At 43.7% G+C, this 27,769-nt stretch overlaps 1 protein-coding gene and 1 pseudogene across 6 annotated transcripts in view; one reads left to right on the forward strand and one right to left on the reverse strand.

Annotated features, from left to right (window-relative positions):
• Bicdl1 (BICD family like cargo adaptor 1) overlaps positions 1–26,856 on the reverse strand; it is a 106,264-nt gene extending 79,408 nt beyond the window's left edge. For 2 of the 6 annotated variants that reach the window (XR_003733070.2, XR_003733069.2), the window contains exons 1-2: positions 26,337–26,854; positions 19,151–19,366 (exon numbers count right to left, since the gene is read on the reverse strand). Coding sequence is in view for 4 of the 6 variants with exons in the window: in XM_028856561.2 (XP_028712394.1) it covers positions 19,151–19,366; positions 26,337–26,801 (681 nt within the window). In the remaining 2 variants the exon portion in view is untranslated. Of the gene's footprint in view, positions 1–19,150; positions 19,367–26,336 lie in introns of all 6 variants that reach the window. The other 4 variants (XM_028856562.2, XM_028856560.2, XM_028856561.2 and 1 more) reach the window with 3 other exon arrangements.
• On the forward strand, positions 681–1,230 carry LOC114682612 (annotated as a pseudogene).
• Positions 26,857–27,769: the final 913 nt, after the last annotated feature.

Here is a 27,769-nt window from a genome sequence, read left to right on the forward strand (position 1 = left end):
AAACCAACTTGGAATCCTCAGATCAGGCATGACTTTCCCAATGTGAATAATTAAGAACAGGCCCCCACAGCCAAGACAACACTTACCAATAGAAATACCCATATGCTGAAAGAATGCGCAATTACCACCCCATGCTTAACTTACTAATTAGCAATAGCACCTGTCTAGAAATGCTGGCTCTGACGTCAGAGATGAGTGCTGCTCTATGCAAACCTGTTCTCGCTTAGATGAAGTGGCCCTCTCAACAGTTTCTAGTTATTCTAGAACATATTTGATATAACAGACAGAAATTGTTAAAACCAAACCTGAGACTTTTGGGTTTATTGACCCAGTGTTTCTGAAGCTAAGGCAATATGAAACACTATCCACCAACGAGTATCACCTAAAATGTCAATGAAGTCAGTGACGGTAGAAATACACACGAAGAGTTGTTTTCTTATTGACTACCCATTCCTGAAGATACACACAAAAGCCAATTTTCAAACTAGATGTTAACCAGTAAGCAATGTGAAGCCTTGAGTAAGGGTCAAAACCTTGTGATCCTCGGGTATACAGAAAATGATGTGCACTCCTTCCATCACAGGTGGTGATGAGAGCAGAGGCAATTGTGGATGGGACTGTCCCTTTAGAAATTTCAATTACCAGCTCTTCCTGTAGGCGGCCTGAGGTGACCTGTGAAGATGGTTTGCGACTCTCTTGACCCAAAAAACCCTACAAAATCATGCAAATCAAGAGGTTCGAATCTCCAGGTTCACTTTAGAACACCCGTGAAACTGCCCAGGCCATCAAGGGTATGCAATATCCAAAAGCCACCAAGTATCTGAAAGATGTGACCTTAAAGAAGCAATGTGTGCCTTTCTGGTGGTATAATGGTGGAGTCAGAGGGTGTGCCCAGGCCAAACAGTGGGGCTGGACACGGGGTTGGTGGCCAAAAAAGAGTGCCAAATTTTTGCTGCACAAGCTTAAAAATGCAGAGTAATGCTGAACTGAAGGGTCTAGATGCAGATTCTCTGGTCACTGAACACGTCCAGGCGAACAAAGCACCTAAGATGCACCAATGAACTTACAGAGCTCATGGCCAGATTAACCCATACATGAACTCCCCCTGCCACATCGAGATGATCCTCACTGAAAAGAACAAATGTTCCAAAGCCAGAAGAGGAGGTTGCACAGAAGAAAAAGATATCCCAGAAGAAACTGAAGAACCAAAAACTTACGGCATGGGAATAAATTCAGCATAAAATAAATGCAGATAAAAGTAAAGGTCTTCTGGTCATCTGTCTAAGCACTGTCTCAGACTGCCTGTCAATCAACCTGTTGGGAGGGGTGTGTTTATCATGCCGGAAAGGTTTTGTGAAAGGGACTGAGCAGTGAAACAGACAGCTGGAAAACAACTAAGCCACGGAAAACTGACCATGTCTAGTTTTATTGAGTTAGCATTTACCAGGGAACTGTTGTGTAGAAGACTATAGGATCTTGGTTATATAATAAATCTGCCTTTGGGGGGAAGAAAAAAAAAAAGAAAAGAAAGAAATATAAATTACTGTTATTTGGGCAGGTTGATTAATGCATAAGGATAGAACTGGGGCTCCAGGCATGCAGACTGACAGTCTTATCTCTTTGATAGAACCTGGGGCTCCAGGCATGCAGACGGACAGTCTATCTCTTTGATAGAACCTGGGGCTCCAGGCATGCAGACGGACAGTCTTATCTCTTTGATAGAACCTGGGGCTCCAGGCATGCAGACGGACAGTCTCTTTGATAGAACTGGGGCTCCAGGCATGCAGACGGACAGTCTCTTTGATAGAACCTGGGGCTCCAGGCATGCAGACAGACAGTCTATCTCTTTGCTACACCCCAACCCTCGTACGCTTGTCTTTCTAACTTCTTACAAGGCAGGGTGACCGAAAGATGGGTGACCTTTTCCCACACACAAAAAAAACCAGGGTCTCATTATGTAGCCCTGGCTGGCCTCGGACTCCCTAGATAGACCAAGCTGACCTTGAACTCAGAGATCCACCCGTCTTCTGAGTGCTGGTATTAAAGGCTTGCGTCACTATGCCTGGCTCCAGCAGGCTTTTTAAGAAGAAACAAATAATACAGCCCCACCTCAAGAACTGAAGTCATTCAGCCATCGACAATACTTTTGATAAGCAGCTATTGTTCATTGTAAAATTTTCCAAGAACAAGGCCAGTGATGCATCATCCAACACAGAAAGACTCCTATATAGCTGTAGTAGAATATTATTTTAAGATGTGTTACTTTTGTTTATGTTGCATTTGTTTAACTCTGTGAAGCTGAGATACTTTGCCTGTCTAAAACACCTGATGGTCTAATAAAGCGTGAACGGCCAATAGCAAGGCAGGAGAAAGGATTGGCGGGGCTGGCAGGCAGAGAGAATATACAGAATGAGAAATCTGGGAGATTGAGGGGGAAAAAAAAGAAGTAGCCAGAGAAGGAGGACTCCAGGGGCCAGCCACCCAGCTACACAGCAAGCCTCGGAGTAAGAGTAAGATTTACAGAAGTAAGGGAATGGGAAAAGTCCAGAGGTAAAGTTAGATGGGTTAAGAAAAGCTGGCAAGGCCAGGCGATGGTGGCGCACGCCTTTAATCCCAGCACTCGGGAGGCAGAGCCAGGTGGATCTCTGTGAGTTCAAGGCCAGCCTGGACTACCAAGTGAGTCCCCAGGAAAGGCGCAAAGCTACACAGAGAAACCCTGTCTCGAAAAACCAAAAAAAAAAAAAAAAAAAAAAAAAAAAAAAGAAAAGCTGGCAAGAACAAACCAAGCTAAGGCCGGGCATTCATTAAGTTAGAATAAACCTCCGTGCATGATTTATATGGGAGCCGGGTGGTGGGCCCCCCAAAAGAGCCAAAAAACAAACAACATATAGCCACTATGTTAAAGACCATAACCCCAAAAAAGGGACCTGGTAAAGAGTTGCTTCAGAGAATGTACCAGTTGTAAAGCTGCTAACCTCAAATCAACTGTTTATTCTTCAGAGGAAAAGTCTTTTCAGGAAAGATTAGCTTTGGCAGGTGTGCCGACTGCATTTGTTCTGTGGAGTGAGACGTCAGAGGCTGACCAAGGAGTGCTGCTTCCAACAGGCAGGAAACAGACCAAGCATCGGACTGCATCAACTTCCTCCTCGACACCCACACCTCACAGGCAGAAACCCACAAGAGTAGTTACGCTTCATGTGGGCAGGGTGAGGTGGGGAGGTGCCAGGGCAATAAAGGAAGAGTAGGCAAAGCAGTGATCACTCTGAATACAGTTTAAGTACTCCGAGAAATTTGTGGGCCTACTCTTCCTGTCTTAGTTTGCTTTCTACTGCTATGATGAAACACTGTCACCAAAAGCAACTGGGGGAGGAAAGGGTTTATTTCAGCTTACAGTTGTAGTCCATCAAGAAGGGAAATCAGGGCAGGAACTCAAGTTAGGAACTGAAGCGGAGACAGGGAGAAACACTGCTTCCTGGCTTGCTGCCCATGGCTTTGTTGGTTGGTTTTAAACAACTCAGGAGCACCTGCCGAGAGACAGCACCACCCACAGTGGGCTGGGCCTTCCCACATCAATCTTAATCAAGAAAATGCCTCACAGACTTGCCTGAAGGCCAGTCTTATGGGGGCAGTGTCTTAATTGAAGTTTCCTCTTTCAAGGTAACTCTAGCTTGTGTCAAGGTAACAAAAACTACCTATCACACTAATGTAAAGTATTAAAGGAGTCCCCATTCCTGAGAGTTCAGGTGCTATGGAAATTGGCTCAATATTTTATATCAAGTAAATTTATTATTCAACTTACATGAAACTAACATGGATGTTGTAAAGGGCAGTACATAAAGTCTGAAAGCCTACCCTCAATTTAATGATGCCCCGCTCCTTCATACTTTAAGGCAAAACCAAAGAAGTCAAAGTTCTGATCTTTAACCACCCCCCAAATCCCATACCTATTATAATGTCATCAGCAAACTATACCATTTAATCCTTCTCACCTCTATGACAAGCTTCCTCCCACTTGCTAAATAGCTTGCTTCTCTAAGGACCTCCATGCTTCTACCCTTGGCTCTAGGATCCTCCCACAACAGTTAGAGCAATCCTTTAACAAAAGCATCAGTAGATCCCATGATCCCCTGACCAAGTCACATCACTGCTTCCCCAGCACCCAAAACAAAATCCTAACCTAGAGCATGGCTGGCAGTGCACTACACTTTCCAGCCACTAACACACCCTGTTTTTATCTCCTGCCCTCTTCACTTCAGCCGCACTAGCCGCCTTTCCATTCCCTCTTGGGGTTTTACATACTGTTCTCTGCATGGAACTCTTCTTACCACCTTTTTTTTTTCCTGTCCTAAACCACATTTCCAAAGGTTCTTCCTGACAACCCCACAGCTACCACTTTCTCTTCCTACTTGGCTTTATTCAGAGCACCTGATTTGTGTTGTTTACATTCTTACCTCATACTCTTTTGTTTGTTGTTGCCTGACACAGGGTCTTGCTCCATGGCCCAGGCTGGTCTCTGTCCCAGCTGCTCATATTACAGTGTGCACCGTCCGCATCACTTTAGAATCGCTAGTTTACTTTGTCCTCTGCAGTACCTGTGCCACCTAAGACAGCGCCTTCCTAAACAGAAGGGACTCACTGTATCTGTTCAGTACCTAGGCCACCTAAGACAGCGCCTTCCTAAACAGAAGGGACCCACTGTATCTGTTCAGCAGATGTTTCAGTTAGATGAAAGCTAACACACAATTTCATAACACATGCATTTACTGTCTAACAATTATAACATCAACACTCAGGTAAACTTCCACAGTCAGAAAGTAGAATACTCCTCGACTTCCAGAACTCTGTCCCACTTCTACCTAAACACACATGTTCTCCAGGTAGCTATTTTGTAGAATTTTGTGATAACAACTACTCTTTTTGTGTTGAATAGTTATGTAACTTATACAGGCAGAATGGTAGGTTTTGGGTCTTAGAGTTTAGTCCTACATTCTTGGAGGGCAGTGTAACTGCTAATAAAAATTTCACTATCGATGCCCTTTAACCAAGGCATCCCACTTCTAGGGTGCAAAAAAGTAGGGCTGAGGAGATGCTCAGTCAGTGAAGTGCCTAGCATGTAAGCGTGAGGACCTGACCCAGTACCCACACAAAAAGGTGAGAGAGGTGCCACACACCTAAAGTCCTAGCACTGAGGAGGAAGAAACAGGAGTATTGGGGATCGCTGGCTAGACAGTCTAGCTGAAATCAGAGAGTTCCAGTTCAGTCAAAGAACTTGTCTCAAAAAATATGGTGGAAAGTAACATGGGAAGACACCTGACAACATCATCTTGTCTCCACAAAAGTGGTTCTCACATCTGTACATAAGTGTGCATGAACTACACATACATGCACATATACACGTGTGTATATATATGCACACATACACCAAAAGGAGAGATAAAGAGCAAAAAAATAAGCAAGGCATGGTGGAACATGTATATGACCCCAGTAGTCAGAAGACTGAGATAGGACAATCATAAGTTTGAGGACAACCTAAGCTATACAGTTGGACTCTGTCTACACAAGCTTCAGAAAGTGCAAAGAAACCCATTTTAGCACTGTGTGTAGCACATGTCACTCAGTAGCAAATGGTTATACCAACTACTCATGTATATTATATGGACTACTATACACAACCATTAAAAACACAGAAGTCAAAAAGCTAAAAATAGAAAAAACAAAGAATTGTGCATGTGCTGTTCATGGAAAAAATTTAAAAGTTAACATCAAATCATCATTTTTCTTTACGATCATAGGAATTTTTTCACTGTTTCAGTCACCAAATGTTGTCTACTATTTTTTTTTTTTACAGTAAACACCAGATATTTCTGCCATCAAGAAAAAAAAACAATTAAGGTATATCTAATTGTTTTTTTCTTTTTTGAGGGGTGGTAGCGCTGTGAACTGAGCGCAGACCCTCGGGCGAAGACAAGTGCTTCACCACTGAGCTGCTTCCTCGGTCCTCTTTTTTGTTTTTTTAACAAAAATTTCCCCTTGGTTTAATCCCTGAAAATATATTAAAATCAGTGTTATAAGACTTGAGAAACTAGAGGCAGAGGGAAAACGAGAAGTTCCAACTCTCTACAAAAGGATATTCACTAAAGCTTAGCTTCAGAAGCCACCCCATTCTAGTAAGATAGACCAAAGTTCACGGAAAGAACACCTTCCGGGCGCTGAGACTGCACAGACGGATTTCAGACTGTCTGGCTTCACCTGAACAGCCTACAATGGGTCTTCATTTTAATCTCTCCATCGACATCTTTAGACAATGCCTCTAGCACTTCTTTCTGTCAGAGTCCCGCTAGTCTGAAATGAAGGCTTTGGTTTCTCCTAGTTTGGACCAATGCCTAACTTCCTGCTGAAGGCTTTGAACCATCTATCTCAGAGATTCAATGGTGCTAGCCCTTTTTGACTTCGTGTAGCCTTTGGAAAGTGCATTTTGTATACTGTCCCAAATATAGCCTTGAGCTTTGGCACAGTTAGATACACTCATAGCCAGAGTAACCAGGTGCGTGACCGGTCCTGGGTGTGAGAAACTGGGCAGGTACTTGTACAGCTACAGTGTGTGGTGGTCTGAAGGAAAATGGCCCCCATAGGGAATGGCACTATTGTGGAGGCACACGGGTTTCTAGTAAGATCTGAGCTTGCTTTACCTCGCAGGGCTGCATTAGAGGATGGCTTGACCATGTGCATGGTTACCAGGTGACTGGAAGGGTCTGCACTTGGCTGTGCTAGGGGGAGGTCTTTTGCTCCACCCCTTGGCATTCCTCTAAAAAGTCCTTTAGAAGAGACAGAAGGGGCCCCTGGGTTTTGATCCAGGCCCTCCCGAAGCTATCCTGTTTCTGTCTGTCTCTTCTCCCCACTATATTCCTATCTAATGTTTCTTATCCCTCTCTCCCAAAGAGTACCCTTGGGAAAAAGTAGGAGCAGGCTTCCCACACACTATTAGGAGGTGTGGCTTTGTTGAAGTAAGTGTGGCCCTGTTGGAGGAAGTGTGCCACCGTAGGAGTGGGTTCTGAGGTCTCCTATACTCAAACTATGTCCAGTGTTTGACTCAGTTCACTTTCTGTTGCCTATGAATCTGGATGTAGAACTCTCAGCTCCTTCTCCAGCACCATGTCTGCCTGTGTGCTGCTCTGTCCCGCTATGATTATAACGGACTAAACCTCTGAAACTGTAAGCCAACCCAGTTAAATGTTTTCCTTTCTAAGAGTTGCTTTGGTTGAGGTGTCTTTTCACATCAATAGAAACCCTAAAACACAGAAGAAAGAAAAATAAATAAATAAAAACAAACCAATAGATGTGTCCTGTGAAAATGAGTAAAAAGATTATAACACAAGCCGGGTGGTGGTGGCGCACACCTTTAATCCCAGCACTCAGGAGGCAGAGCCAGGTGGATCTCTGTGAGTTCGAGGCCAGCCTGGTTCCAAAGCGAGTTCCAGGAAAGGCGCAAAGCTACACAGAGAAACCCTGTCTCAAAAAAAAAAAAAAAAAAAAAAAAAAAAAAAAAAAAAAAAAAAAAAAAAAAAAAAGATTATAACACAAATGAGAAGAGAGAAAGTTATTTTAAGGTGACTTCTCCAGAGTTTTACTCTAGGAGGAAGCCATCGGGGCTGCACAGGAAGGAACCACACAACCTCAGTAAGGCTGTGCTCAAAAGCCATCATCACGAGTCAGTCTTTCCCAACACTTCTGCTGCCTCCTTCTCCAAACCACAGACCACTGTGGTCTGTGTGTGAAGACAGCACACAGTGGGATGCTCTTTTGTCCAGAGAGGAGGAAGACAGTACATTATCCAAATCAAAACAGAGGCCAAGTCTTCCACAGGACAAGAACGGTTTTGGTGAAAAGCTAGAATGCTCATTTCCCATATCCATCAGGAAGATGAGAAGACTGCAAGCCACCCACGCAGTAAACCGGCTGTTGACCAGGGAGGCACAGTGCTGCTCAACAGAGGACCTGCAGGCTGCACATCCACACAGAGGTTCATCACTCATCTCAGATCACGGGCAGGTTCAGCTTTTCTGCAATTTCTGGAGTACCTACAAAGACTGCACTACCTTTTCAAGCAACCACGTCACCATTATCTTTTACAGCTTACCTGCCCAAGAATTTGCTCCATGGTTCTTTGGCCACCGGTTTTCAAACAATATATACTAAGTGTAAATATGAAATGGTTCATATTACAGTCTATGCACTGGCGTTAGTTTTCAGAAAGGTGTAATTCTAAATATGTTATTTATAATTATTTTAATTTTGTTTTGTTTTTTGTTTTTCGAGACAGGGCTTCTCTGTGTAGCCCTGGCTGTCCTGGATCTCATTCTGTAGACCAGGCTGGCCTGAAACTCAGAGATCCGCCTGCCTCTGCCTCCCGAGTGCTGGGATTGAAGGAGGATGCCACCACTGCTCGTCTATTTTAAAATATTTAAAAGCAACCAACAACCTTTTAATGACTTCCCTTCCTGATAAGAGACTTTTTTACAAAGACAAAGGAAACAGAGCTGCTCTGTTTACAACCTAACTATCCATCCAAGAACACTATTCCTCTAGCTCTTCCATAGTTACTGCCTCACTCTTCCTATGTGGTCTCAGATGTTATCACCAACCACTGCCCACTAAGGCAGCTGCAGCTCCCTGGTCAGTACCACAAATCATCCTTCCCACCTGCCACAGTCTACAGATTGGTTTAGTGTTGTTCCAATTTCTAAATGGTCTTATAATAAAAAAAACAAAATTCTGAGCCAGATATTGGGGTAAAAGCTCAAAGATCAGAGAAGCAGAGCAAGCCACAGCCAACCTCACCTCGACAACTCCTCAGCCGATCCTGTTTCCACGAATCCTCAGACTGAAAGTCTCTGAATCCTCACCTGAAAGGGCTCAGCTAAAAAAGAGCCTTTCGTTCCTGTCTCCTCATGCCTTATATTCCTTTCTCCACCCACCCATATCATTTCCTGTTTCAACTTTCTTAGTGCTGGCATTAAAGGCGTGTGATTCCCAAGTATTGGGATTGAAGGTGTGTGCCACCACCTGGCTCTGTTTCTCTGCCAGACTGAGTCAATCTCATGTAGCCAGGGTGGCTTTGAACTCACAGAGATCCAGACGGATCTCTGCCTCCTGAGTGCTAGGATTAAAAGTGTGTGCCATCATTGCTCGGCTTCTATGTTTAATCTAGTGGCTTGTTCTGTTCTCTCATCTTCAGGCAAATTTATTAGGGTACACAATATATCACCACAGTTTAGTTATTTGTAACTCTTCCAACTTACTTCATTAAATAGTTTAACTTCATTAAATATTAAACATTTTCCACTGTACTCCCAGAGCCTCGCTCAAAAAATACCTGTTAAGTCCTCAGGGGAAAAAAATGAGATTGATGGGCTTGGAACTTTCCCAAGGAATAAAATTAAGCATTCTAGATATCTCTCCACTGGCCACTATGTTCCTTAGAGGTATGAGTATTTAGTGTACAAATGTGTTCTGAAGAGTATAGAACCTTCCAGAAAAGTGGCATTACCACGAATATCTCCCTCAGACAGCACCAACTAGGATTCAAAAGATGTGTTATGTGTTTTGTGCAAAAACAAAACCAAAGTACGCTAAAGTGTTTTTATTATGGGTTGGATTGTGTCCTCTTTTAAAGTCCAAATGGCATTTCAGAATGTAAACTTATTGGAGAAAAAGTCTTCACAAATGTAAACAAATTAAATTTTACTTTATGTGTATGGGTATCTTGTCTGACTGTATGACTGTGCACCCTCTACATGTCCAGTGCTGGTGCAGGCCATAGGAGAGCATCAGATCCCTTGCAGTTGGAGTTGCAGGTGGTTGTGAGGTGCCATCCGGGTGCCACGAATCAAACCTGGGTCCTGTGCACAAGCAGCAAGTGCTCTTGACCCCGAGCCACTTCTCCAGCCCCCGTTATAAATGAACACCAATTAAAATGAGGCCCTCAGGAAGGATCCTAAGTCAGCATAACCGGTAGTCTTATATAAGGAAAGATCTCCAAACAGAGATGTGGTGATATACTGTGCATCAAATAACGCTTGCTGAGGATCAGAGGACAGAGCCAGATTCAACAGGTCAGGCAGCAGTGGCACACACCTTTAATCCTAGCACTCGGGAGGCAGGGATCCGTCTGGATCTCTGTGAGTTCACAGTCATCCTGGACTACATGAGATTGACTCAGTCTAGGAGATAAACAGAGCCAGACAATGGTGGCACACACCATTAATCCCAGAACTTGAGAGTCACACGCCTTTAATCTTAGCACCTGAGATCTCATGCCTTTGCTACCAGTATTTGGGAAGCACACACGCCATTAATCCCAGCACTAGGAAGGAAGTGAAATGGCTGAGTGGAGAAAGGCATATAAGGTGTGAGGAGACAGGAACTAAAGCCCTTTCAGCCAAGGACTCAGAGGCTTTCAGTCAGAAGATTCATGGGGATAGGATCTCACCTTCCATTTGGCCTGAGGATTCGGTAGTGGTGAGAAGTTTCTTTAGTGGCTTGCTCCTTTGTCTCTCTGATCTTTCAGCATCTACCCTAAGATCTGGCTCCAGGTTTTCATTATAACACCAATTTAGGATTTATGCAACACAGAGATAATAAGCTGGACATAATGATAAATGCCTTTAAACCCAGCACTCAGGAGGCAGAAGCTGGAAGAATCTCTGCAAGTTCAAGGCCAGCCTGGTCCACATGGTGAGTTCCACATAACAGCTGGAGTTAAACAGTGAGACCTTGTCTCTAAAACAAAACAACAACAAAATGAAAACAGAGACAGAGGGAAGACAAGAGGCACAGGGAGGCAACATCTACCAGCCAAGGAGACAGGACCGAAACAGACGGAGCTGACCCAGGCCACACCCTGACTGTGGACTTCCAGCTTCCAGAACTGGGAACCAGTGAGTCTATGGTATATTGCTATGACAGCCTTAGCAAACAAATACATTTTCTATAAACTTCTAAAATTTTAAGAAGTTGGGTGTGGTGGCACACACTTTTAATGTCAACACTCCTCTGGAGGCAGAAGCAAGTGGATCTCTGTGAGTTTAAGACAAGCCTGATCTACACTACACAGAAAGATCCTGTCTTAATTTAAAAAAAAAAAAAACCTCCTCCATTTTATGTTTTTAGTTTTTAATTGGCAAAATGAAAAGAAAAATGAAAAATTTTAAGTTATCTTTGCCTTTCAATAAAAAGTAAATACTGTTGTTTTTTTAATCAGAAAACTCATATACAACTATAAATCAGGGAGGAAACAGTGCTGATATAACCCATGTAAAAAATATATTAGAAACCGGGTGGAGGTGGTACATGCCTTTGGAGGCAGAAGCAGGCAGATCTCTGTGAGCTCGAAGTCAGCCTGGTCTACAGAGCAAGTTCCAGGACAGCCAAAGCTATTACACAGAAAAATACAATTTTGAAAAACCAAAACAGGGCAAATTCTGATTGGTCTTACTAATTAAAACCTAGAGCCAGATATCTGGGTAAAAGCTGACTGATCAGAGGCAAAGGAGCAAGCCACAGCCACCACCTCTTACCTTGGCCACTCCTCAGCCTGAAAGAGGCAAGATCCTGTCTCCACGAATCCTCAGACCGAATGCAATGCTCCTGTCTCCTCCCACCTTCTATTCTTCTCTCTGCCCAGCCATATCCCTTCCTGTCTCCACCTTCCTAGTGTTGGGATTAAAGTTATGTGCCTCCGAGTGCTGGGATTAAAGGTGTGTGCTACCACTGCCTAGCCTCTATGGCTAACTAGTGGCTTAGCTCTGCACTCTGATCTTCAGGCAAGCTTTATTTGTTAGATCACAAACAAATTATCACCACACACACACCACACACACGCACACACTCACGCACGCATAAAATTATATATATACAATTAGGTTCCTATCTCATATCATACAAAAAGATTAATTCCAGGCAGATGAAATACTCAAACATTAAAAAAATGTATGTTTTTCTAATTAAAATATGGAAAGGGAAGCTGTATGTTCTAGAGGATTAATCAAAACAAAAGAAAAACCATTTAGGAAAAGACAAACATATTTGTTATCTTTAAATACTGGGACTGTATAGACAGCTCACGGTTAAAGGCATAGCCTGCTCTTCCAAAGGACAGGAGTTCAACAGCCAGCACCCGCTATGGGCAGCTAACACTCACCTATAACTCCATCTCCTGAGGAATTCCTCACCCTCCCTCCACAGGCAGGCACTCCCATGTACACACCTACACAAAGACACTCAAAATTAAAGTAAAATAAAATCTTTTTTAAAAAGCCTACATACTTTTTAGTATGAGACCCCTTAAATAAATAAAATGAAACTGTAAGATCATCAAGAGTTAAAACAAACATACAAAAAACCTCTTGTATTGCCCATAAAGTGTGTGAGGAAAGCAAACAAATATTTCAAAATAAACACAGATAAAAGATGCTCAACCTCACAAGTAATTCATGAAATGTAAATTAAAACAGTAAAATTTCCTTTTGCATAAAAGGGATTGGTAAGAATATTTAAAATCTGATAATAATGAAGAGTCAGGTCAAGAAAGATGAGACCCACATACACTGACTCTTTTTTTTTTTTTTTTTTTTTGGTTTTTCAAGACAGGGTTTCTCTGTGTAGCTTTGTGCCTTTCCTGGGACTCACTTGGTAGCCCAGGCTGGCCTCGAACTCACAGAGATCCGCCTGGCTCTGCCTCCCGAGTGCTGGGATTAAAGGCGTGCGCCACCAACGCCCGGCTACATACACTGACTCTTACACATTGCTGATTAAGCATGCAAATCTGTAACAAGGCTTTCAAGAATTTGGCAATATTAAATAAAGCTGAAGAAGGGTTTACATTCAGATGCAGTAATTCCTGTTATAGGTTTATCAACAGAGAAAATATATGTGTATAAGAAGAAAAGGTGCAGAAATATCCATCACAGAATATCTGTAATAGTGGAAAAACTAGAAGTTAAATGTTCGCCAATAAAATACATATTTTATTGTATTTTAACAATAAAATACAGTTTATCTGTGTAATGGGATACTAAATAACATTTAATATAAATGAACTAAGGCTAAATGTATCAACTTCTGTAAAATCCAAAAACATAGTATTGAACCCAGACAAGGAGTTGCAAATCATTTTACATTATTCAAATATCTAAAATATAGAAAAGTATGCACTGTTAATGGATGTCTATGTAGACATATGATGATGTATGTACACATAACATATGAATATATATAAATATCCATGTATGCATAAGTACAAAAATATGAATGAGAAAGCCGATTCTAAGATGTAGACAGCAGTGAAAGCTACCAAGGAAAAAACGGTATCTAAACCCGTAAAAAAAAAAAAAAAAAAAACTTCTTTGACACAGAAATAAATGTTTTCTTCATATTTAAAACAAGCACAGAGCTGGGCGGTGGTTGCTCACGCCTTTAATCCCAGCACTGAGAGGCAGAGGCATGTATATCTGTGAGTTGGAGGCCAGCCTGGTCTACAAAGCGAGTTCCAGGAAAGGCGCAAAACTACACAGAGAAACCCTGTCTCAGGGGGGGAAAAAAAAAGCAAAAAACAAAACAAACAAACAAAAAACCCAAAACAAAAACAAGCACAGTATGTAAGAGGCCCTGGACCCCAGCACTGCAAAACAAACATATATACACATACCCATAAGCAAATCTCAACTAAGTTACAATTTGTGCGGGTAGAAGGTGAAAGAGGTTTTGCTATATAGTGCAAGGCTGGCCTCAGCCTTCCAAGCCCTGGTATTAGGCATGTGCCACCCCATCTGACTTCAAAATGTTATTTTTTAAATGCTGGATTTGTATTTTTCTCTGCAATTTTCTGTATCTTTGTAATATTTTGTTAAACTTTTAAATAGACAAAGCAAAAATCTACATCATAATTCCACTAACATCATATAATTGAGTCCTATAGAGAACTGAAGTCCTGGGTGGACCCCTAAGTAAAGAGGGCCTAGAACCAAGCATATCATTCTAAGGTTGGTGGTAGACATGAGAGAAGCAAAGAGAATGATGTAATTAATATTCATGTATAAAACTACAGGCAAATGTATAAAATGATGACCTATTCAGTTTCTCCAAACTCTGGAGCTGTGCATTTTGAGGAAGGAAAAACTCAGAATCCCCTAAGCAATTTTACATCTCTATCTCCAGAAGGAATCAATTGGTTTCTCCATTCTTTGGTCAATAGGTGCTCAAGCCTGTCCCTCATGTTTCAAATAGTGTGTGAGCAGTGTTTTATTAATATAAAGTGTGAAAATGCCGTGTTTTAACTCTGACTGAAGTTTCTAACACAACTGAGATTCATTTTGAAAATAATACCTTACTCCAGCTGCTTCTGAAGACTGAAAGGGCTTAACAGGAGCCTGCTATTACTGTTATTGTTACTAGGAACAAGGCTGTTTCCACATCCTTCCAATCACTGCTCTGGCTTTCAGTTGGTAAGTGAGCTTTAGGAACATACATACCATGGTGCCTCAACAGTGTCCAGATGAGGTAAGTTAAGTCAATGACCAATCATCTTACGACTCATGCCTCTGCTGTTGCTATCTGGGAGAGACTCTCTAGAAACTGCACATTATGTATCAGGATTCCCAACAATCCCCACTTGAACATTTTAAGATATTGCACTGCCTGTGTGTCTCTGCTCTCCTGAAAGGTAAGTACCACTGTACCCTTTCTGCTGTTGATAGTTATGATGAGAGAGTGTCTCCCAGGTCCTATGAAAACCAGTGGTTCTCCACCTTCTACTGCTGCGACCCTTTAATACAGCTCCTCATGGTGTGGTGACCCCAACCATAACATTATGTTCATTCCTATTTCATATATATAATTTTGCTACCATTATGAATAGTCATGTAAATAGCTGTGTTTCCCAATGGTCTCAGGTAACCCCTGTAAAAGGATCACTGGCCCCTAAAGGGGTCTAGACCCACAGGTTGAGAATCACTGCTGTGGTATTACTTTCAAAATTAGAAAGTGAATTTATGCTTTTCTCAAACATGTCAGCCTGAGTTAAGAAAAAAAAAAAAACGGAGGAGGGGGGTAAGGATAGAATCTCAGGAGCTAGGAGAGAAGTTAGAACAACACTTTGTCCAAAAGCCCAGCATATGAAGCAATACCCAGTATATACAGGGTATCAGAGAATAAAATACAACCAGTTCCTACCTTACTTCTAATTTTAAATGGTAAAATTAAAAGAAAAAAAAGCTCATGATGGAACATGCTTAGAATCCCAGTTCTTGAGAGGCTGAGAAGGAAAGATCTCAAGATCAAAACTAGCTGAGTTACACAGGGAGACCCTTGCATTTCAAGAAAAACAACCTTCACCAGCTCAGTTATGGATTAAAATGAAAAACTCTAATGAACTTATAAAATTATATATGACTTTTACTTTTAGACTGCATATTCTTCCACTATTGAGACATCAAAGTTTGACCAGATGCAGAAATGCCATCTACGTAATGAGAACATGACAATTATGATGGCCACCACTGACCAAGCACTTATCATACACTAGATACTGCAATTTGAACCTTCCATGTACTTATACTTATCATCATAACATGACCTGGTTAATAATAATATAGGAGGAGGACACTAAAGGTAAAATAACTTTCCGACATTCAACCAGCTAGTAAATGCCAGAGTCGGTGTTTGGCCCCAGGGCTGTCTGGCTTCAAAGCCTGTGGTCTTTATTGCTGCCTTAGAAGTCTGGAATGGAGGGCACACAAAATCTAATCAGTCTCGAATTGAAAGAAACTTAATCAGGTCATGTATCTTTCTTTCCTGAAGTTTTCCCAGCTGTGAAATGAGAACACCACCAATTCCTTTCCTCATCATAATGAGGATCCAGAAGCTCATGGGATATATATACTCACAGCATCCCATTTTAGCTAAAAAGATCTGTGGACACACAAAACCTGTCTGTGAATGAACATGGTGGCTTTATTCACACTAACCAAAGACTAGGAACAGCAAATGTCCATCAACTAGTGAATGGATAAACAAACTGCTACATAAAACAATAGGATATTTCCCAATCATAACATGGGGTGAAGTCATGGATGAACCTGGTAAACACTAAGTAAAAGAAGCCATACATAGAAGGCTACTTATGGTAGGATTTCATTGCCATGAAAAGTCTAAAACAAGCACAGGGCATCAGGGTAGATTAAAAGTTGCCAGGGGCTGAGACATGGGGGTTTTGAATTATAGCGAAGGTGATTGCTAATGGGGCTACAACACTTCTTTTGGGAAGGTGAAATGTTCTCTAAATAGAGAGAAGTGATGGCTGCATAACTCTGAGAAGGCAGACAAAACACCTAATTGTACACCTTTGAAAAGTAACATTTATGGGGCACGAATTACATCTCAATATAGCTGTTTTGTCTATTGTTAAGTGCAACCTTGAAGACCATGCCAGTCAAAGCAAATGCATGTAAAAATACTTTGAACAAATGTATTATAGAAGTATTGGACTCTATTTTTGACAGTATACATTACATGGTTATAAAGAGACATGGTGGTGTATGCATGTTTAGCTCCAGCACTGGGGAAGCAGAGGCAGGCAGATAGATCTCTGAGTTCCAGGCCAGCCTGACGTATAGAGAGAATCTCAGGACTACATAGAGAAACTCTGCCTCAGGAAAACAAACAAACAAACAAACGAAACTCATTACACACTGGGAAAAAAAAAAAAGGCATGGCCGCTACCACTTCTGCTGGCTGCTATCTTGCCCTGTGAGAATTTTAATTCCCTTCAAAGTACTTAGCTCCTCTGGCTCCTGAATACCCAGTTAATAAAACAATAATAAAATGCAATCTAAACTTGCTGCCGCTGGAAACCTCAGGGACTTGTCCTGCTTACAAGGGGAAAGGAGGCAGGGAAGCCACAAAACCACCAGAGCCTACATTCAAGGCCAGAGAGGATAACAAGAATCTAGATCTAATGGAAATATCTAGAAGCACTTCATGAGGGTTTTCTACAGTGAAATCAGACAACGATCTGCACCTCCGGATGCTGGCCAATATAAACACATCCCATTTCCCCCTCCTTTTACTATAGCAGTGGTTCTCAACCTTCCTAACGCTGCAACCCTTGAATACAGTTTCCTCATGTTATGCTGACTCCCAACCGTAACATTATTTTGTTGCTACTTCATAACTGTAATTTTGCTACCGTTATGAATTGTAATAATATAAATATCTGAGTTTTCTGATGATCTTAGGTGACCCTAAGGGGTTGCTTCCTACAGGCTGAGAATCGCTGCACTAGAGAATCGCTGCACAGGGTCTCTCTGGCAAGCCTGGCAAACACTACCACTGAGCTGTAACTACAACCCATATTTTTTCCTTTTCATTTCAACAGTACGTGTCTGCAGCACAAAATTTCAAGTTCATTTTAAAGTTAAGGAAACTGAGGCAAAAACAAGTTCATCCAGTTAACAAGCAGAGTCAACTGTGGGTTCTGTGTCATGAGAGCATCTGTTCTCTAACTTTCTCCATCTTGTCCACCTATCTTGCAGCAGATCACATGGCAGCAGGGTTGACTCTGCATTTGCCACATGAACTTGGCCCAAGAAAATTTAATTTCCCTTTACTTGCTTTGTTTTGTGGCATTCATCCTGTAAGTTTCATTCAAAACACTTGCTCAGAATTATATTAAATATTTTTGAACAAATAAAGCAATCTGGCCAGGCTTCTCTGGTCAATCTTTCATGAATAATGAATGAAAGACTCAAAAACCTATAAAATTGTTACAAGGGTAGGGTCTCCCTTCCCAGTTACTAAAAAGGGTTTCAGAACTGATTCAGAAATGCTGGTGTGGTGCCGGCGCTGTGAAATGGACTGTACTGCTCTTGCTTCCCAGCCAATCCAATGGTTATAGATTCTGTACGTGAATTATGGAAGCTCTACTGAGCTCTACCGACAACCATATCCTCATCATTCACAGACTTGCTGTTTTCCAAGTTACCAGGTATCATTTCTTTTTCTTCTTCCTCTCTCCCTACTAATAGCATTAGCTCACACTTCTTTAGAAGGTGAGAAGATAACTCACCTGTCTCACAATTCCAAAGAAAAGCAAGCAACTATGATGTAATCAGCAAAGATCATCACATACGGTCAACTATCACCTCAGTGCAAAACCTGGGAATACACCACAGCTGCCTTTAGCCTTTCTCCCAGACCACACAGAAGGCACAGGGGCCTCAAGAGAACAGCAGTGACTAGGGATGGGGCAAGAGGCCACATTTTTTTTTCCTTTTATTTTATTTTACAATACCATTCAGTTCTACAGATCAGCCACGGATTCCCTTGTTCTCCCCCATCCTGCCCCCCTCCCTTTCCCTCCAGCACATTTCTTCTTTTAACATACAGAAGGATTGAATGGCAAGAGTAAACCCGGGTCTTAGTAAGAGCATTTACAGACCACTCCCACATTTATTTAAAAGGAATGTACTGCATTTAAATCAAATTTCTACTCATTTAACTCAACCACCTGCTTTGCAATTAGTCTTGACCTTAATTAATTACACTTCTGACAGCAGCCTATCTATAAATGGGTAAGAATTTTTACTTGACGTGGAGATAAACAAAAGTGAAATACAGACCTCCTTTCCTAAAGTGTGTCCACCTTCCTGAGCTGTGCAGTTACAGACACTCCTTTCCTAAAGTGTGTCCATCTTCCTGAGCTGCATGCACAGTTACAGACAGTGCCTCTAAGTACTGAGTTAATGAATTAACAACTTTACAAGTGATGACGGACTTTCCCTGGGCAAAGATCACAGGTCTGCAGAGCACTAACGAACACCAGACATACGAGCACCTTTATTTAGAGGTGATCTTGCAGGTGGTTTAATCAAGGGCCTGGCTCTTGGCTCCTTTACTATACTTGTTGACACCACCTGGGCTCCATACGCAAAGGCCAGAGTTCAGTTCCCCAATCTCTCCCGTGGAAGGAAAAACCCAACTCCAACAAGTTCCGCAGGGGGAAAAGAAATCAGAATGGCTCCTTCACATATATCCTACCAGTACAGGCGAGTGGTTTCCACTTTTAACATTTTACAATGAAATCCTTGTGACTCACCCTGCTGAGTTGGTCCAGCAGCCTCTGGTTCTGTTCTGACAGCTCCTGGACGGCTCGGGTTTTTTCTCGGTCTGCTTCCCGAAGATGAACCTGCTGCCGCTCCAGCTCGTCCTGCAGCTGCTTCACGTCCGTCTCCAGCTCCGACACTCGTCCTTCCCACTCCCCTTCTCGGTTCTCAAAGCGTCTTCTCAGTTCATGCTTCTCTTGTTCTAAGTGCTAGGACAAGAAAAAGGGGAGCTTGAAAACTCCACAGCCTTTTCCTTTTCCTTTTCCCTTTTCCAGACAGGGAGCACAACAAAACACCCCACCACAGGGCATGTTGTCTAATTCACAGCTACAAAAATACTTTCTTCTAGAACAAGAAGGAATTTGTCACACACACACACACACACACACACACACACACACACACACCACACCACACCACACCACACCACACCACACCATCATTCCTCCTGGAAACAATGTTTTGTTTGTTCTCCCTGGGCATGAGGTTCTAGACTAGGGAATTCATTTGAAATTTAACAAGTCATCTTTTGGTTCAACTATATATTTAAACAACTAAATGTGAACCCCACAACCAAAACAGTCATTATTTTCTAAAGGAGGCCTCTCTTGAAGCCATCTTTTTATGCTTTACGTTAGATGGTTACAAGCAGCCAAGTTCAGGGTCAGTACTGGAAAATGGGAGAGCTGACCCGCTTAAGTTACTTGATGCATTTAGTGTTCCAAATCACAGCTTAATAGATATTTGCCACTATGTATATAATATACTGCTACATTTCCATCGTACTAAGGCAAGTTGGGTTTCAGGCCTTATTTTATGTGTGTGTTGCCTATTGTATGTCTGTGCACATGTGTCTGGTGCTGGAGGTGAGAAGAGAGTGTTGGATCCCCTGGAACTGGATCTACAGATGGTTACAAGCTGCCATACGGGTGCTGGGAATTGAACCCAGGTCCCCAGTTAGAGAAGCCAGTGCTCTTAAGCACTGAACAATCTCTGCAGCCCTGCCAGACCTACTTTGAACCATGCATCATCAATAAGCATTATTAGTAATGTTTATTTCTGGCTCATCTATTCGTTCTTGTGTGGTTACTAAGGCACAGAAACTTTCCTAGAGACATTGGTGATGGACAAAACAGACACACATGCTAGTGAAGGAAAATAATAAAAATAACAAATTGTGTGTGACAGTTGGTATACAGGAAAAGGTTTGAGGTAACAACTCCATCAAAAAGGAGTCCATTGGCTTCAAGGAAACAAGCATATCTTTTTCACTTGTGTGAGAGAACAACGATTTCGAGACAAGTATATTCTCATACTTTGTGTGTCCAAAGGCCAAACCTTTACTTCAGTCTAACTGAGTAACAGTACTCAACCTCTGGTGAGCTCAGCACAGTTCTAGTATGACTATTCAAAACACACTGATTGACGCTGTGCGTGGTGCTTCATGACTGCAACCCCAGCACTAGGAAAGCTGACGCAGGAGGACTGCCATAAGCTTGAGGCCAGCCCAGGGTACAGTGTGAGATCCTGTCTCAAAACCAGAAAGTACTGCCTTGGATCCCACTTCCTAAGGCTGTGACTCAGTTAGGACTGGAATGAGGTTTTCAACACCCTCAAATGAACTCTTGACTCTCTCCCTTCAGAGTGCTAGTTCATCTCCTCCTGGGAAAACACACTATTAACTAAAGCTCTTACCTTTCAACATTTTTTTTTGGGGGGGGGGCGGGAATGCTTCTTTTGGAAACATCAAGTGCTGGCTAACCGTCATGTAAGAAAACCAGTCCCATTATGTCAAATCTGAGGTGGGCCTAAGTTACAAGATTATCCCACTTCACCTTGTCATCTTATTCTTTACTTCGCTGAGTGACTTGTAAATGTTTTCTAAAAGCCAGATTTACTCCCCCCGAAATGAAAATTTACCATGTGTGAGAGCACTCAGGAGAACTTGCCAAAGATAAAAACAGCAACCCAAAATTAAAATTCTGAGCACAGCAGCAAAGGCAGTGTTCACGAAAACTTTGACACTGACCACATTAAGGGTCCCATTCACTTGGTTACAGTCACTCGAGTACACGGGCTGAAATGTCACAGAACTTTATATTGTTTAAATCGACACTTTCAGTTTGGAGCACGTGAGAGAGGGAACACCAAGGGAGGCACTTCTGCTGACCAGCACATAAACGGTTTGCCCTGGGCTATCCTGATACCGTGAAACTTTCCAAACTGAGGCTGTTTTAGTCACTAGAAGTTTCACAAAGACAGAACGCAGAAATCGAAGCTAACTTCAATCCTAAAACTGTAATGGTTAGTTTTATCCAACATGAAAACGACTGAGCAGACGGCGACACCAGGAACTCAGTAACCACAGTGTTACCGAAGGCCAGATAAATTAGGCTTGTGTTCTCAAAGAACAGAGAGACTTAAAAATATTCAGCAAACAGCTGCTAGTCAACAGCCCATCTAAGCAACTGAAACAATCCAATCCCCTTGAAGAGTGGAATTGGACAGGTGGTGTTGACTAAGCTCTCCTTGTATTTCTTTAACAGGAAACCAACTCCCCATTTCAGGTGTCAAAACCCTTGATACATTTTGGACAGAATTTAGCCTTTGGTCTATTCGAAGAAATTTCTCCTAGAATTGTATTTTCATTTAAGCATTAAATTAACCAGTAAAAGGGCTGGAGAGATAGCTCAGCAGTTAAGAGCATTGACTGTTCTTCCAGAGGACCCAGGTTCAAGTCCCAGCACCCACATGGTAGCTTACAACTGTCTGTAACTCCAGCTCCAGAGGGTTTGACACCCTCAAACATATATGTCAACAAAACACCAATCAATGCACATAAAACAAAAATCAAAATTAAAAAAATTAACTAGTGAAGTCTAAGGAGAATGTTAATAAATACAGACTGTGCTTTTTTGTTTTCCAGGGTTATATGGTACTTTGAAAATTAACAACATAATTATCAGGGCCATCAACAAAATTAAAAACAAAATTATCAGGGCCATCAAAACAAGATAAGTCTAAGACGGACCTACAGAGACATAAAAACTAACGTAATATGGATTCCTGGATCAGAAAAAAGACGTTTGATACAGATTTAGGGTACTTTACTAATTATGGCGCAGGTTAATATAAAATGTTGGTAACAAGATGAGCCTGGATGTAGGGTATATGGATACTCTATTATCATTCCAATTTTTCTCTAAATATAAAAACCGATCAAGAAGAAACATGGACAAATCAATCAACTTCTAAATTTAGTGTTCCTAGTCTTAATAGATACTTGTTGAAATAGATGTTTTGCAAAAATAAAGTGACACCATCCTCCTTAGTCCAGGCCATTGCTCATGAAAAATACCAGGAAAAAGCTCTGTTTTCTTGGGCAGCAAGCAATGAACATACATCAGGACCCCCAGGCCCTTCTCCAAGTCTAGTAGTGACTCCCAGAGACTCATTTCCATCTCCCTCCATCCCGTACTTAAAAAAAAGAATACCAAACGAAGAGAATCAGGCTAGGATGGGAAGAGAAATACCAGAGAGAGACTACTTCTGTAGGAATGGACAATCTACTCCCTGCCATAATGGGAAAAAGAAAGCCTGTACAATGGTCTTCAGAGAACTAAGTATATAAATACAAGTTAGTGCTTTAGTTCTTATTACAGGGGGAAAAAAAGTACCTGATTAGATGTATGTTTTTAAATCAAAAGAAGTAATTACAGGTACAGAAAAAATAATAAAAAATGCCTTTCAATTAGATTTTTAAGCATCTGAACAATAAGATATATTCTAGTCAAGCTATAAACATCTATGTTAACCTTTAAACCATTAATATGCATTTAAAGAGACAGTCATACAGAATCAAATGCTTTTATGTTTGAAATAACCAGGTAAAATCCTAGGTGTGGAATATAGAACTAGAAATATACTCCTGAATGGTAGGTAAAAAAGATCTTGAAGATGGTTTATTCGTTCTCAAGTTAGAAAGGTGACAATTTTGATGAGACCAAAATACAACCAGTCCCTGAGAACACTACCACTACCACTGCTGCTATAATAATAATAATAATAATAATAATAATAATAATAATAATTGTTATTATTATATTTTTGGATCCAGGATCCCACTGTGTTGCCCATGTGGACTCAACAGCCTTCACAGTTCCTGGAATTAGAAGACATGCTGCCATATCCTCCCCTCATGTGCTCAACCTGCAAACCAATTTGTCAGAAAATGTGTCTAATGTCAGCATCTGACAGTTCTTGGAAAATAATAAATCCTTCTTAAAGGATTATTGTTATTACTCCCAAACATTTCATTAAAAATATAGCTGCTATGTTAAACTTGAGAGAGTATTTTGTCTGAACGGACATTATAAAAATCTCAATTGCTCACAAACTAGACTGGTGGAGGAGGGTGCTGGAGGGGTGTCTTTGAGGTTAAGAGCACTTAGTGTTCTTGCAAAGAACCTGGGTTTGGTTCCCAACCACCATGCGGTGGCTCACCTGTAACTCCTGTTCCAGGAGAGCTGACCTCTGTGGGCACCAGGTGTGTACATGGTGCCCATACATACACACGTGCGGGCAAACACTCACAGACATAAAAATAAAATAGATAAATCTAAAGAGAATACATTATGGGGAAAATTCACTTGTAGGTATCCAATCAAACAGATCCAAATAAACTGTCACCCTCAATTGTAGCGCTAGAAGAATTAACAAGGGCAGAAAGTGTAGCTCAGTGGTGGGGCAGTCCTCAACATCGTCAAATAAATACTCATGAGTTAACAAGCAACTAGTGAATATATTTTCAAGTGTACACGTGAAAAAAATCTTAGAGTCAGATACAGTGTACACCTATAGTCCAGCTAGTTGGGGACTGAGGCAGGAGAATCTCTTAAGTCCAAGAGTTCAAGGCCAACATCTCAAAAAAAAAAAAAAAAAAAAAAAAAGAGACAATTTTCAGATACATAGAAGCAGCATAAATAATTTACAATTTTTATATCTGCTTTTACGTTGTAGCAGAGTACCCCTGGCATGTAATTTACTACCTTAACCACTTTCACCAGGCACAAGTTAGCAGTGCTGAGTGTAATAAAAATACCGTGCAACCAACCTCCAGAATTTTAACACTAGCATTCACGAGCAGACCTGCAGAAGAGTGGAGATCTTAAATGATAGTTTAAGCTGTTTTATTCTTGCCCACGGAGTCAATTACAAAATGTCAAAGGTCATTTATTTATCCTTTTACAGTAGGATCTTTTTGTTGCTGTGGAATTTTGAAATCCTTTTCCTTTTACAGAAAGCTCCACATGGAAACCAGGGTTTGTGTAACTCCACTCGATGAAATCTATCACTAATCAAACTGATAGGATGCTCTTTTCAAGTTCACTGTTTCTTCAATCAAGTCCCTCGCTGAAGGAATCTCAAATCACAAGTACAAATCTCTGGGGGCAGTACTCCTTTACAGTGTAACGTAACTGAATCGCTTTAGGGAAAAAAAGGACAGCCTTTTATTCCCAGACCTCTACTTCAAGTGAAAATTAAACAATTCAATTCACTAAGCTAGCATTCTGTTGCATTCTGGCAGTCTAGGCCCAGGTTTCACAGACAACTTTTCAAGACGTATCTCGGAGACCATCACCTGGCAGTCCTCGTTCACAGGCCGCTGAAACACTGGACACTCACTGGTTTCCTTTTCTCCTCTGATTAGACTTTGGAGAGGTCACTGGACTACAGACACACATCAGTCTTATTACAGAAGTGTTTCTCGGATCACATTCTCACCGTTCAAACAGCAGCAGTGAGATGGAACCTGATGAGGGTTGATCTGGGGCCTATTCACATCTGTATGTGATGTGAATCTATTCACTATGTTCTTGTAGTAAGAATGAAAAGAACCAGCTGGTTGGGGACGGAAAAGGATGTTTCTTTCCACTGCCAAACAGGATTCCCCTCTCCTTTTTAATTTGAAAATCTACTGTTTTAGAACTGCAATCATTCTTTAGAACTGCAGTTAAGACCCTTTTCTGCTTAAAAGCAAAAAAACAAACAAACAACCACCACCAATAAGCATAGTTCTAGGTTTTGTTGTATGGAATTAACAGAAATATTACTGATATTCTGAAAAATGTATTCTAAAAATGTACTTATTGGTGGTGGTGGGGGGCATGTAGGCCAGTTACTAGGTAAGTTTTCTTTCCCCAAGATGGGTTCTGGGGATCCAACTGAAGCAAACGCCCTTACCCACTGAACCATCTTGCCGGCCCCCACCCCCGACCCCGGGGGAAAAAAGGGTATTTTTAATAGTAGTTAAAAGTAACATGGCTCAGCCGGGCAGTGGTGGCGCACGCCTTTAATCCCAGCACTCGGGAGGCAGAGGCAGGCGGATCTCTGTGAGTTCGAGGCCAGCCTGGTCTCCAAAGCGAGTTCCAGGAAAGGCGCAAAGCTACACAGAGAAACCCTGTCTCGAAAAACCAAAAAAAAAAAAAAAAAAAAAAAAGTAACATGGCTCTCAGGTGCTGAGACTCGGGACACAGAAAACTACTACTGAAATACAGATAACTACTGAAGCCCAAACTAATTCCACTGCCAGTGACCACATGCTGAGCCCTGCCTCTCTGATTTCTGCAATGGAACCACGGCCCCTAATCCCTAAGTATTTGAAAGCTATATAAAGCTCCTTTAGGGACACTTGTTTCCCACAACTCTCTGCCAGGAAGTTAAGACAAGGGCATCCAGAGGCCTTAATGCCCAAACGGGAAAGCTTTAGGCTAACACCCTGATTAGAGATTAACTGTCTCTCCCAACACCTGAAGCATATTTTAAATGCTTCCCGATGCTCTCATTTCTGTGTGCAGATATCGCCTCGGTGCTGTATAAATTAGTCATACTGTAAGCTCTATTTTAGACGCCGTGTACAGTACATATATAGAACGGCCCACAGCGGTGGGAAACGTGCACGGACCCGCAGCTGAGCTGGGTGGGAAAGTCAGGTGGGTTCCGTGAATGCTCTGATGACCATCCAAACTATCCAGCCTGTCTCCCGTTCTCGATGATCTTCTTCAACATAGGCTAAGCATGGGAAGGGGGAGGGCATGTGATTCCGCAAACTGCCCAGGAATAGGAAGGCACCCCGGCTTCCCACCCAAGCCGCCGCCGCCGCCGGCGGAAGGTGCTCACCTCCAGCTTGTCGGTCAGCTCCTTGTGCATCTGCTCGTACTGTCGGCTCATGTCCTGGTTCCTCTCGAGCAGTGCCTTGCCTAGCCGGGCCGCCAGCACCAGGTCCTTCTCCTTCTGTCGGATCACCGACAGCAGCTCGGGATCCTGGGTAGGCGGCGGCGGCGGCGGCGACAGCGGTCCGTGCCCCTCAGCCGGAGACCCCGGCTCCGCCTGAGGATGCTCCCCGAGATCGGACGGCCGCTCCCCGGCCGCCAGCAACGCCAGCTCCTCCTCTAAGGCCAGTTCCAGTTCCCCGGGGGACCCGGGGAAGGAGACGAGGGCGGCGGCGGCGGCGGCGGTGGTGGCGGCGGCGGCGGGACTCCCGACTGCGTCCCCGGCCCCAGCGGGCAGCTCCATGCAGCAGGCGCTGTCCGGCTCGGCGGGTGCTGAAGCTCGGCCGGCCAAGCCCAGGCAGAAGGCGGACATGGCCCGCGCGCGCCGAGCCCGCAGCGGTGCGGCCCGGCCGGCGCGCGCCAGGCTGCAGGGAGAGGTGGGGGGTGTAGGGGGGGGAAGAGAACGGGGACGGAGGGGGGCGGGGGAGGGGCCCCGCCGCGCCGCCCCGCGCTTCGCCTCGCGCCGCGGCACGCGCCCCCCGGGTCCCCGCGAGCCCTGGGCACGGCGCGCGCGGGCGTCCCCTCCCCCGCGCCGGCGGCGGCGGCGGCGGCGGCGGCGGCACGCGCCCCCGCTCCCCCGCCCCCGGGGGCTCAGCTACCGGCGCGCGCCGGGGACGGGGACGAGGACGGTGGGCAAGAGTGGGCCGTGGGAGGGGAAGAGTGCGGGGGAGGGAGGGCGCGAAGCGGGAGGGGAGGCCGCGGGGAGGGTCGCCGCCCAGGCCGGTTTTCAGCCGCCCTGTTGCTGCTGCTGCTGCTCCTGCTGCTCCTGCTGCCGCCGCCGCCGCCGGCCGGACAGCGCTTCACGGGGCGAGCTGCGCTCCGCTGTCGCTGCGACGCTCGTGGATGTGGATGCTGCTGCTGCTGCTGCTGCTGCCGCTGCCGTCGACCGCTCCCTGCAGCCGCGCTCCATGTCCCCCGGCTCCGAGGCTTCGGCAGCAGCGGCGGCGGCGGCTGTGGCTGCCGCCGTGGCTGCCGCTGCGGCTGCGGCAGCGGCAGGAGCCGAGGCGGCGGCTCGACATCTTGCGCCGCTGCAGCCCCGGGAGCGTTCCTTCCTGCCTCCCCGGCCCCTTCGGGCTCACCGGGCCGAGGCCCCCCCCCCTCCCCGCCCTCCGCCCCGCGCTTCCGGCCGCGCCCCTCGCCCCGCCCCTCGGCCGGCGCCACCGGCGCGCGCGGGCGGGCACCTGTTCGCCGCGCCCGCGCGGGATCCGCCAGGCAGGCGGAGCTCCGCGCTCCCCTCAGCCGCGCCCAGGTGGCGCCGGCCTAACCCCGACGTGGCCTCAC

This window comes from Peromyscus leucopus, chromosome 23 (genome assembly GCF_004664715.2).
Source record: "Peromyscus leucopus breed LL Stock chromosome 23, UCI_PerLeu_2.1, whole genome shotgun sequence".
NCBI lineage: Eukaryota > Metazoa > Chordata > Mammalia > Rodentia > Cricetidae > Peromyscus > Peromyscus leucopus.